The sequence below is a fragment of the Gopherus evgoodei genome, chromosome 1 (genome assembly GCF_007399415.2).
Source record: "Gopherus evgoodei ecotype Sinaloan lineage chromosome 1, rGopEvg1_v1.p, whole genome shotgun sequence".
NCBI lineage: Eukaryota > Metazoa > Chordata > Testudines > Testudinidae > Gopherus > Gopherus evgoodei.
This window is the reverse complement of record NC_044322.1, coordinates 202,560,167-202,573,054: the sequence shown is the minus strand read 5'-3', so window position 1 is coordinate 202,573,054 and position 12,888 is coordinate 202,560,167. Positions and strand designations below refer to the sequence as shown.

General features: G+C 40.9%; 2 protein-coding genes across 4 annotated transcripts in view; one reads left to right on the top strand and one right to left on the bottom strand.

Annotated features, from left to right (window-relative positions):
• CMSS1 (cms1 ribosomal small subunit homolog) overlaps positions 1 to 12,888 on the bottom strand; it is a 383,107-nt gene that overhangs the window by 308,666 nt on the left and 61,553 nt on the right. The window lies entirely within an intron of this gene.
• The window catches only part of FILIP1L (filamin A interacting protein 1 like), a 304,322-nt gene that overhangs the window by 244,975 nt on the left and 46,459 nt on the right, over positions 1 to 12,888 (top strand). Inside the window, exon 1 of one of the 3 annotated variants that reach the window (XM_030583072.1) lies at positions 5,847 to 5,964. The exons of the other annotated variants lie outside the window; for them this stretch is intronic. Coding sequence (XP_030438932.1) covers positions 5,954 to 5,964 — 11 coding nt within the window. The 5' untranslated portion in view covers positions 5,847 to 5,953. Of the gene's footprint in view, positions 1 to 5,846; positions 5,965 to 12,888 lie in introns of those variants that run through there. 3 annotated transcript variants of the gene reach the window in all.

Sequence of the window (12,888 nt, the reverse complement as noted above, 5' to 3'; positions counted from 1 at the left end):
GGTTTTTCTATCCTGCCGTAATACTTGCGAGTGCAACAACAATTTTGAAAACTATGATTAGTCACTAAGGAAACACAGCTTGTTTTCAGGGAGACAGAGAAGCAACATGACCTAAATAATAGGCTTTCCCCTCTTATCTAATTCTTTTATGGTAGAGAATGGTGGTCAGACCTTAATGTTCTGCAGTTCTCCCAATGATGCAGTGAGTTTCACTCACAAGGACTGCATCTTTTTACACACTGCGAGTACAAAGTTGGATCAATCACCTTGTAGAATGAAGATCGCTTCACTCCTCCTGTTAAAATCTGAACTGGCAGCAATGTAGGAATTTATGTAGATTGTACATTCTTTGGGGCAGGGACTACTATCTTTTTGCTCTGTTGATACACTGCCTAGCACAATAGGGTCCTGCTCATGATTGGGGCTCCTACGTGCTACTGGAGTACAAGTAATAAATAACAGTAACACTAAAGTCACTTAGCAACCTTAAAATAGCAAATGATTAGCATAAAACAAGGTGTTGGGTACTGAAATATCAGTAAACTCTGGGCTTGTCTACATCAGAAAGTTGCAGCGCTGGTGAGGGAGTTACAGCGCTGCAACTTTGAAGGTGTACACATCTGCAGGGCATCACCAGCGCTGCAACTCCCTGTTTGCAGCGCTGGCCGTACTCCCGTTTTGTCTCGGGTGTAGAGGATCCAGCGCTGGTGATCCAGCGCTGGTAATCCAATGTAAACACTTACCAGCGCTTTTCTTGACCTCCGTGGAAGGAGGAAGCCTCTGGTAATCAAGCTGATCTCCTTTCCCGGTTTGCTCTCTCGTTCCCGGAACCCCGAGCAAGCAGGTAAGGAGAACCGCTTGCTCGGCGGTTCGGGGAACGAGAGAGCAAACCGGGAAAGGAGACCAGCTTTGCCGCGGTTTGCTCTCTCGTTCCCGGAGCCACCCTGCAAACCGCAGGGAAGGAGAACCGCTTGCTCGGCGGTTTGGGGAACGAGAGAGCAAACCGGGAAAGGAGACCAGCTTCGCCGCGGTTTGCTCTCTCGTTCCCGGAACCCCGAGCAAGCAGGTCTCCTTCCCTGCGGTTTGCAGGGTGGCTCCGGGAACGCGAGAGCAAACCGCGGCGAAGCTGGTCTCCTTTCCCGGTTTGCTCTCTCGTTCCCCGAACCGCCGAGCAAGCGGTTCTCCTTCCCTGCGGTTTGCAGGGTGGCTCCGGGAACGAGAGAGCAAACCGCGGCAAAGCTGGTCTCCTTTCCCGGTTTGCTCTCTCGTTCCCCGAACCGCCGAGCAAGCGGTTCTCCTTCCCTGCGGTTTGCAGGGTGGCTCCGGGAACGAGAGAGCAAACCGCGGCAAAGCTGGTCTCCTTTCCCGGTTTGCTCTCTCGTTCCCCGAACCGCCGAGCAAGCGGTTCTCCTTACCTGCTTGCTCGGGGTTCCGGGAACTAGAGAGCAAACCGGGGAAGGAGACCAGCTTCGCCGCGGTTTGCTCTCGCGTTCCCGGAGCCACCCTGCAAACCGCAGGGAAGGAGACCTGCTTGCTCGGGGTTCCGGGAACGAGAGAGCAAACCGCGGCGAAGCTGGTCTCCTTCCCCGGTTTGCTCTCCCGTTCCCGGAACCCCCCTTGAAGCCGCCCAACAGCGCTGCAGTGTGGCCACATCTAACACCACTTGCAGCGCTGGTTGCTGTAAGTGTGGCCACTCTGCAGCGCTGGCCCTATACAGCTGTACTAATACAGCTGTAACAACCAGCGCTGCAAAATTTTAGATGTAGACATGGCCTCTGTAAGGACACAAACCTATAAGAAGCTCCTGGAAGCTGATGCATGACTAAAATACTCATTAACGCTAAGAGAACTATCTCTGTATTCAGTACTAACATACATATATGATTACAAGGAGTCCCGTGGCACCTTAAAGACTAACAGATTTATTTGGGCATAAGGTTTTTTACCCACGAAAGCTTATGCCCAAATAAATCTGTTAGTCTTTAAGGTGCCACCAGACTCCTTGTTGTTTTTGTGGATACAGACTAATTTGGCTACACCCTGATACTTGATACATATATGATAGACAGCATCTTGCAGGATTGTGCCCTGATACCACAGAAACATGTGAGCATAATCAATCATTTCTGGAGGATGCACATAAGAGTTTTAAAATATAATTTTTTTAAAGTGTTTCCATTGGTTTGTATATAAAATTAATTTAAAAGAACAGGACACTCCAGCATCCTGACAACTTCAGCATCTTCACTGAAACCAGAAAACCTCAGCTTCAGCAGTGGGGTCTATGGAGTCTTTGAAGTGGCCACAGTTTGGGTTTAGGCAACTCTGAGCTACAAAACTGAAGGCTCATGGGCAGCGTACAATGTTAGGTATGTGCATTCGTTATGAAAGAAACACTGCAAATCAGTATAACGACAAAACGGATTCATTGATTGATTGGGGTAAACAAATGAGTACTGACCTGTACAAGGTGCACGGTTGTCATTGAGGGTAGGGCTACATTGTAGCTGAGACTGTGACTCCCAGCCCAGGTAGGCAGAGAAGTGCTAGCTCTGCTCACGCTATTGCACTAAAAATAGCAGTGTTACTATTACAGCATGGGCTAGCCAACAAGTACAAACCCACTTCACCCCCAGGGTCAGTACGAGGGTGGGTAGCCTGTGTTCCCACTCATGCTGCAATGTCCATGCTACTGTTTTTAGCATGTGAGGTCAGTCAACCCATGCTGCAGTGTAAACATATCCCGACTGAGGGTGAATTCCTGGCTCTATTGAAGTCAAAGGGAATTTTGCCACTGAATTCAGTAAGAGCAGGATTTCATCCAAAGACTCTGGGCTAGAGGTATAACAAGCAACAAGGAAGGCTCTTGGGCAACCTATTACACTGAGACTAATTTTTTTAATCAGTGGGTTGAAATTCTCATAACATATTTCCTGACACAAAATTCTTCACCACACCTCTACCCCGATATAACACGGTCCTTGGGAGCCAAAAAATCTCACTGCCTTATAGGTGAGACCGCATTATATCAGGTTCGGGCCGGTATGCCGCACCGGACTGGACAGGCTTCCCCAGCGGTGATTTAAAGGGCCTGGTGCTCCAGCCGCTGCAGGGAACCCCGGTCCCTTTAAATCACCGCCAGAGCTCCAACAGTGGGGCTCGGGTGGGTATTTAAAGGGCCTGGACTCCCCGCAGCAGCCAGAGCCTCTGGACCTTTAAATCACTGCCCAAGCCAGGCTCAGGCAGTGATTTAAAGGGCCCGGGGCTCCACACGAATTCGGACATAATGGTAAAGCAGCAGGGCTTGGGTGGCACTCTAAAGGGCCAGGGGCTCCCCGCCGCTTTACCGCGTTATATCCGAATTCATGTTATATCAGGTCGCGTTCTATCGGAGTAGAGGTGTATTTCAACCTAGTACTTGGAATAGTCGTCTATCCCCGCCATTATTAAACTGTGACATTATAGAAGAAGCAAGTGGAAACAGGTAATTACATGCTTGGCAGATGCACTGTGGCAAAGCTGCTTTGCAACAGGCTACAGAGGCGAACATTTTTATTGCAGAGCAGGATTAATCAGGAACACTACTAGGTCACACTTTGACCATCCCTGCTGTAAACACGGATTTATAAACAGGGGGATTTGCATTTCCCTCCATACCCCCACACAGGCAGGAGAATGTCACAAGCTTACAATAAGCACTATCTGGGCTTTGTTCCTTAACAACAGGGTGTTCCTGTAGCAGCATCAAAACAGAGCCAGATTGGGAAGGATGGTCCTTTTGTTTTATAGGAATGCTGGGACCGTTCTGCTCCTCAAAGTTTTGTACACACAATTCTAACAGACCATATGATGTAGAAGGGCACTTGGAACTTAGGTAAACTTAACATGGAGATAGGATCAATCAATGGAGAGCAGGCATGAAGTGTGGAGACTGCGACATGGAAGAAAACAGAATGGGGAAGGACGAGGGAAAGAAATGCTTACATTTCCTATCTTAAAATGTTATGTAGTGCTGCTATGCTCTGTTAAACAGATGCCAAGACACACATTAAGGAGGTGACTTTTCAGTGGAAAGTGAAGTGAGCTACAGCACCTCAATGTGGTATTGTGACGGATAATTAACATTTGTAAAGCACTCCGATGAAAGGTACTTATACAAGTGTAAAATATTATTTCCTGGTCAAACATATGTTAGCTAAGGGATCTGAACACCAATTTCAGCCAATGGACAGTTATCTACACATAGTGCTAAATAAATTATGTTGTTCTGTCTTTAGGACTAGCAAACCATAACAAGGCTCAAACACTTGTCTCTCTCACCAACAAAATACAAGATATTACCTCACTCACTTTGTCTCTCTCATAATAAGGCATATCAGTCTCCCAGATATAGTTTGGGAGGGATTTATATATGGACAATTATAATGCCAACTAGGTTTGAAAGATGTACAGGTCTGATCCCTTCTCAAGCAATACACACACACACACGTATGTATACACCCATCACACTCATACATACCCACATCCACACACACAAACACACACACAACAGAATTTGGAATATGTTCCGCTGCAGTAGTGGTACAAAGAGATCCACTGAAATTTCTGAGTAAAGCCTGAACATCTTTTAATGGACAGAAGTTTCACCCCATGTGTTTATTATGCTTACACTGTCTTTTCCATAAAACATGTATTTTTGGTATTTATTTGTTCTAGCACCTGGAAACGATATCCCTATCTAAACACAAGTACTGTCCATCACATTGGCCTTCTTATTTGCATTTAAATAAAAATGTTCTATTATGAGCTTTTTAACAGATTCAAGTAAACACACACACCAACTCATCTGAAGACTAAAATTTCAGGGGGTGCAAATGAAGCAGATGCATCCATAATCCATTTAGCAGAGCAGAACATAAGTTTAGAAAGTACTTAATGGACTAATTCTCATATCAATATGTAGAGGTTTATTCAGTTAACTCTCATTAACCCTAAATGGGGCTTCAACAAGCAAATCCCCTACATATTGCAGATAGTCCCTCAATGTTTTTAGGGGGTGGTGGTGGGGCTGGAGGAGAGGAAATCAGGGAGATATTTTAAGTCCTACGGTTATATCTTCCTGTTTGTCTCCTCAGTCCCTTAACCAAATGATTTGTTTCTTTTAAAACCTTCTCACTAAAAATAGTTGGTCAAACTCCTAATTGCCTTAGCTGAAACACAAACATGTGAAAAGAAAAAAAGGATTTTGTAGGAAAAACATTGAAGAAAATAAAATAGGATTTCATCTGGCATTCCCATCATCACTTGAAGAATTGTTTTGTAGTTACATCATCAGGAAATAAAATACTATCCTTTGTGGACCCTGACTTTTTACAGAAAGTAAAAAAAAAAAAAAAGGCTTGAAGCTCATATCACTCTCAGAGGGGTTCAGCTAACCTCACATTTTTAGTCATCTTAAAAACAAAAAAATTACAAACCCCTTCCAGGCAACTTTATTAAGTCAGATGCCCATGTTTTTTCTAATGCTGGGCTAAGAAACGAAGAGGAAAGCATTATAAAATAATCAGCTAACGACTTTCCATGACTTTATTATCAATAATAAAGAGGAACTGCTGTTACCCATGCCTTCCGCACATTCTTTTTGGCCATGAACTGAGTAGACAAATGAAATATTTCTCACAGTCCTGAGCGTCAGCTGGAGCCAGAACACATTAATAAGCTTTCTAAGTTCTGGCTATCACTAAAGTACACTAGTCAGACACGACGAGTCTGCACAACACGGAGTTCCTTATATGGCAACGCAATGACGTAATGCTCCATAGGCTTGGGGCATGCAAGGAGTCTCTCTCTCATTGTTTGGTGTAACTGCCGGAATGCTCACATCTCTGATGCTTAGGAGAACTGAAATCCCAACACCATAGAGCAATAGCTAAACCAGGGAATTCTACAGTCCATGCATATAAGGTAAGAGAGAAGTGGGAGGAAAGCTTCTTTTAGCAACCAATGGCTATTTCTGGTTAAAAAATCATCAGCATCAATAATTATTTCCAAAAACACTGGATTCAGAAGATGTGTCTTGTTGCTCAAAGCTAGCATAACTATCGAAACAATTTCTAAACTTTTCTTTTTAAAAAAATAAAAATAAAAAATCCTGCAGATGAGGCATTTCTTTAATGTTAAAGGGGTAGTGGGAGAGCTATGAATTACACACACTTTCCAAATGGGCTGGATAGAATAATGACTGCATTTAAAACTGTGGAAAGAATCCAGCTGTATTGTAATACATGAAATAGAGCTACTGCATTTCTCTTTATATGGTGTGTTTATATGTGTATGTGATATATTAGAAAATGTGTACACACGTGCATGCTAGAATTTATTTGTACTTTTGAACATCTTTTATTGTAGTTTACAAAGAGGCATTTAAATTGTACTCAGAGTGTTGAAATATTGCTGGGAGCACATTTTAATAAGGTTACACATTGTTTAAAACCATAAAACTAATTTAACTTATACAAACTATTCAAGTCCTAGGCACTCCTGCGTCTTGTGTGCAAATGTCAAATAAAAAGGAAAGAACTGTCAGATCTTAGTTTCAAGACTGTTAATTATTGGCCATTAGCAAGTGACAATGCTTTAAAAATTAGAGGTAATTCATTACCTTCTAGGGCTGATTCTGCAAGGTCCTAAACTCCCAGTAGTTGAGAGTACTCAGCACTTTTTAGGAGATGCTCTGAATGTTGCAAAATCAGACTCTAATATGATATTGTGTTTTATGTCTGCATCCTGCAGAAACACTCCATTCTCTTATATGACTATAGACCCAAACCTGTAAACTGTTACTCACAGGAGTAATCCTTACTCATAGGCATAATCCAAGTGCAGGCAACTGAACTATGCAGGCAAGCACAGACTCAAGCACAAAGATTTGCAGGATCAAGTCCCAAGTGTACATCACATTTTTGTTATTCCACAGTCAATAAATTAAATACGCAAATTAAGTTCTAAAACACATAAAGTTAGACTAACACATCCTATACATTAACCCACCAAGTAAACAAAAAACAAAACAAAAAAGCACTATTATTTACTGTCCACAAGATCAAAAGGAGTCTGCACAAACAGTTGGCGAAGGTTTGTTTTTATTTTATGAAATGTTAAAGAACCTGCAATATTCTAGTTTGGCAGTATACATGGAAGAATGAAAACTATTGCATTCTTGACCACTAATACACTGTCACCTATATGTGGCTTTAAAGACAAACTACAAAATTTACTGTTATGAATTTTTTTTAAGAAGATCTTTTTCCCACAATAGACTAAGAACTAGGGCTGACTGGGAAAGTAAAACATTGTCTTAATATTTTCATTATAAAATGTTCTGCTTTTTGGCCAAAAAATGGCTCAGTAGGCATTTTCCAGATAGCTCCAACAACTTAATTTATAAATTGGAATTTAATTTCAATGGTAAATTGGGTACTCCTGTATTATTAGCATTGGCATTTAAGTAATAACCTCTCTCATCCTTGCTTCCAAGATAATCCCTATTATCATCAACAGGCAGCATTCACACCTCGGTTGATGCGTTCAGTCTGGCTGGCTGCACAGCTGACAAGAAAATGCAATATTGATTTGCAGAGTGAAAAGAATCCTAGCAACCAAAATAATTGGAAGTTTAATTTTTTTAAATAAAACTTTGGATTCCACTGCCGTAATCCCTACGACTTTTTCGCCATACCTGTGGCCTTCTATCCTCTGCCCCCCATCCCTTCGCCAAATGATCATTTAAGAAAACACAGAGGTAACGGTGTTCCCTAATCATTATGTCCAACAGATTTAATTAATGCATGATTTAGTAAGTTAAACAATGTAATTACCAAATGTACAAAGCAGAAATATTCACTGAAGTAAAAAAATAGACCAGACTGCTTAATGCAGAGTCTAGTAACAGAGTCTCAGAAACTGCTCATTTAGTCGAAGAACAAGAGAGTTCACAACAATTTGACAAGGAAACAACCACAGATAACTCAGTTATATGGAAATATTTCATATGCAATGGAAAACTGTTTATTTGATAAAGGCTGTAATTGGAAATGGAAAAATTCCACCCTTAGATTATTCAGATCTTTTGAATCTAATAGAGAAGGAGGGAAACAGAAACCATGAATTACTGTTTCAGCAATACCCATAGTACCATCTGTACTATAAACTGCAGTAAGCCTGATTCAAATCATAGCATCAATCAATGCCTTAACACCTGTGTTCCCTGTAGTCAGTCTTTTTTTAATTTTAAGGGGAAACACTTTATTTTGCACTTTCTTAAGCCAATTCTGTTCTCATTTACACTAGCATAAAACTGGAAAAACTTCACTGAATTTAGACTGAAGAAGTTGGCCCACTGAATGTATACATCTACAGCTCTTTGCTCTGCTCCTTCCCCCATTTTATCATTTATTGCTAGTGTGAATTATTTCTCCCTACCTGTACTGACTTTTAATTTAATACAAATGTATTTAAATTGAGTACAGCCTATTTTAGGGAAAGATCTCATTATGATGAAGTCAGAAGTGTCGTCTTTATCTTTTTTTCCCACTTTCCAAAATCAATATTGGTTATTTTGATTAATTGCCTGAGGAATGTATTGAGGACATTTGATTAACAGTCTTCAAAGGTATAGCTCTTTATTTAAACGTAGTATTATGGTAGAAAACATTACAACACTCAGGGTGAAAAGGTAATAGTCCATGATAACTAAGACTAGTCCATTAGTTGTGTGAAATATAATTTCTAAGAAAAACTGCATGATGACCCTATTTCCTCTCCCGCAACAAAATAAATAATATCTAACTAGCTTTCCATCTCTAAATAACAGTACTTTAAATCTCCTGCCTTCTCAATCAATTCTAGATAAATCAGGTCACTGCATGAATCTGCTAATTACAGGCACTTTCATATGATTTATATAATGCTGGGACGGATTCTTCAAAAAGATCCAAAAAGCCCTTCTTAATTTCACTCCCAACCGAAATTCCTATTATGTACAAATTCTCAAAAGGTTCATGCCTTTTTTAAAAAAGATCTGTGCCAAACGTACTTAGAGATGGGAAAGTGAAAGATTACTAATGGTGTACATTCTGTTGGAACTGTTCTGCAAGCAACTTTGTCAACTCCTTGGTGTGGTCGTAACTAAATAATACTGATGCATTTACAATTAAAAACTGGTATCTGCAAGATAGTATCCTAAATATTTTATACTGTAGAAGTAGTTAAAATCTTTAAGACCATTAAGTAAGTTTTTAAGTTCTGACTACGAGTTCAGTCTAATGCTTTTCACCTTTCATCTCACTGTTAAGAACATAACTATACATTACTGCTAATGTGAAATATTTTGAATTGTTTATGTCTGTATGTCTCTTATTGAGTGGAACTCCTGAAACAACTCTGAGCTAGTTTGACGCGGCTGATAGGCTGGTCAGTTCAACCACTGACTCTTCAAAAACCATTTAGTATTCATCTCCAGGTGGGGATAAGGTACTGCCAAAAAATTATAAACTTAACGCCCTTTCAGGTAAATTAGGTCAATGGGAGCTGAGGCACTCAGAACCTTTCAGGATTAGGCCCTTAGTTTGAAGCCTAACACTGTTTTCTCTTAATGAGGGCATGTCTACACTTACCTCCAGAGTGATCGATCCAACAGGGGTTGATTTATCATGTCTACTGAAGATGTGATAAATCGAACACCGAGCACTCTCCCGTCGACTTCGGTACTCCACTGAAGCAAGAGATGCAGGCGGAGTTGACAGGAGAGCAGCAGCAGTCGACTTAGCACAGTGAAGACACCTGACAAGTAGATCTAAGTACATTGACTTCAGTTACATTATTCAGATAGCTGAAGTTGTGTAACTTAGATCGATTCCCCCCACCCACAGTGTAGACCAGGCCTGAGACAAGAGCCAGTGTTGTTTGAGTTTTCAGGGTCCAGATTGCTCCTATTGAAGTCAATAATAAAACTCTCATTGACTGACCAATGGTGCAGGATCAGGCCTTTAGAGCTGTCTCTCTCAAGCGTTCATAGACTCAGGAGAAAAAGTCTTTAAAGTGTTATTAATAGCGATGAGTAACCTCGAATTTGCAAACAATCCAAAGTCAAACTCATTCTCAGTGCTGTCTCCACATTAGGGCAGCTTAAGTAGGAGAGGAAAAGGAGGAGGAGGAGGAAGAGGGAAATGATAAGGGAAGAGAAAACTTTAAGCAACAGGTAGAAATAGATCAAATTCTGTGAATGCAAAATTAAGGCATACATGACAAAATAATGTCATAATATTATTCTTTTTTTTAAAAAGTAAATGAAGTGGATGAATCTCATTAAAAACTGCTGAATGTTCAAACCAATTTGACTACAGGGCATTTCAGAAACAAACATATAAAAAAAATTCCTTTTATCCTGCTCATTCAGGTATACAATGCACCATGCCCTTTACTGCCGCAAAGGCCACCCTCTGTGCACGTCCCATCATGCACATGCTGGCAACATGTGTAGCCACTTTTTAGTTCAGCTTCAGGCAGAGCCCACAGCCAGTTGACTTCCCCAGAACAGAGTATACAGATACTGAGCCATCTGAGCAGAACACAGTCACCTTACAGATTAATGTTCAGGGTTGCTGAGCAATGGCAGTCCCTAATGGCATGAATTAGAATTGTGGGTGCTCAACCATTCAGAAAACTAGATGCTATGTATATCAGGTTGGGCACCCAAAATACATGACTACTTTGGAAATTTTGGTTTTAAGAGGGCAGTACTTTCTGTCCTGAAAAGTAAAACTTGATTTACCACCATCAGAATCAGGGTTTTCTGGACCTTTAGAAGCCTTTGTGAACAGTTAGGTGGGTTTTCATTAAAAACAAAAAATAAAGCACACCCTCATTGATCCTACAAGGACATCGTTCATCTCTGCCAGAATAGACCAGAACTGAATGTCCATTTCTATGTTTGCGCAGCACCCAGAACAATGGGTCTCAATCCAAATTGGGATATTTAAGTGCTACTTCAACTTTTAAAAACTTAAAGAAAAAAAATGTTTTTGGACAAAAAATGTTCAGAGCTTTTTTTAATATTTCAAAATTCTACAAAGACAACACAAGTCCAATTGCATTTTCCTTTGCAGGCTCCCACAGAGCTGCCAAAAAACAGCAGCATAGTGTATGGCTACGCTTACAGCCGTACAGCACTGCCACGGTAGCGCTCCCGCGGCAGCGCTTTGAAGTGCGAGTGTAGTCACAGCACCAGCGCTGGGAGAGAGCTCTCGCAGTGCTGCTACTCCATCTCCCCGAGGGGATTAGCTTACAGCGCTGGGAGTTGCGCTCTCAGCGCTGGGGCAGTGTTTACACTGGCGCTTTGCAGAGCTGTAATTTGCTGCGCTCAGGGGTGTGCTTTTTCACACCCCTGAGCGAGAAAGTTGCAGCGCTGTAAAGTGCCAGTGTAGCCAAGGCCATAGACATAATCCTCTAATGTCAAGGCAAATTTGGCAACAATTTACATGTTATAAAGATATGTCTTAAGCCTAGCATTTCAATGAATTGTCTTTAGAATGCAGTGTAAACAGCTGGATTTTTTGTTAATTAATTAATTTCTCCTTCAGTGTTTGCAAAGCAAATATTGCAGCTTGTGCATGACAAACTAAAAGAGAAAACTAGAAACACAACTGAAACTAAGACTAGGGTCTACACTGTGCCACAGTGTGGTCTACCGTGGTGCGAATTGCAGCCCACACTGAATTGTTATGCTCCAACTGCCTGGAGTATATTGTGTTGGTGAAAACTAAAAGATACATAGTTCGCATTAACTTAGTAAGGACAATGTTAATGCAAATTAGGTACCCTTTAGCTCACGCAAGCAGCGTCCACACAAGACAGTTAGACCGCAGCATGTTATTGTGCGCTACAATTCACACCCCCCATAGTCCAAACTCAGGGCCACATAAAGCCCTCAGTAGCATATTGTTGCTGCCCTGAGAAAAGGTAAACTGCATAAACAGAAAAAAAGTAGATTATACCTTTAAAATTCTTTTCTTTTTAACAATCTCTCGTGTTATGTTCAAATTATTTTTAACCTAGGTGTTTCTTTAAAATAGTTGTCTCTATCCATTTTCTGGTATAAAACTTACATGAGATGCAGTCATCATATCCAAACTATAAGAAATAAGGAGATTTTAACAATATCAGACTTGCCTATAAATCACCTGGAACTATATACCTGATGTCATCCATCATATCAGGGAAAACAAACTCCTGAACCTTATGTGTATTATAATTAGCTACACATAGACTACATGAGGGGATGCCTAGTAACCCCCTTAAGAGCTTAGTTTTCAACTTTAAAATATTCCTCTCAGTGTAATACGTTTTTTCAGGTTTAGCAGAACTTTCAGGTAGAACATTTTTGTTTCAGATCTCTGTGAAACCGCTGCATGAATAAAGTAGGCCTAATTTGTAAGGATGGTCGCCTAAATAGGACATCCAACTCCACAGCGGAACACCTGAAATCCACCACTGAGCACCCTCACTTGGGTGCACAGTTTTGAAAATTTAGGATCTCCAAGTGCTGCTAATGATTTTGCATGTGAACAAAACAAGTGTTCAGTTAATCTGTGTGAAAAGATCTCTCCATATTACAAAAATATTCTTGATTTGCAAAGTAGCACCATGCACTCTTTTACATAATGAGATAAAGCCTGTCACCAGCAACAAAAATTAAATTCCCAACTACAATGACTTGCATCCTGGACAGTGAAATCGCTAATATTGAGAGGCCCAAACTATTTTTCTCCTAAATTTCAAATTTTTTTCTAAACAGGTCTCCTTGACACAAGGAAGAAAATTATCAACCCT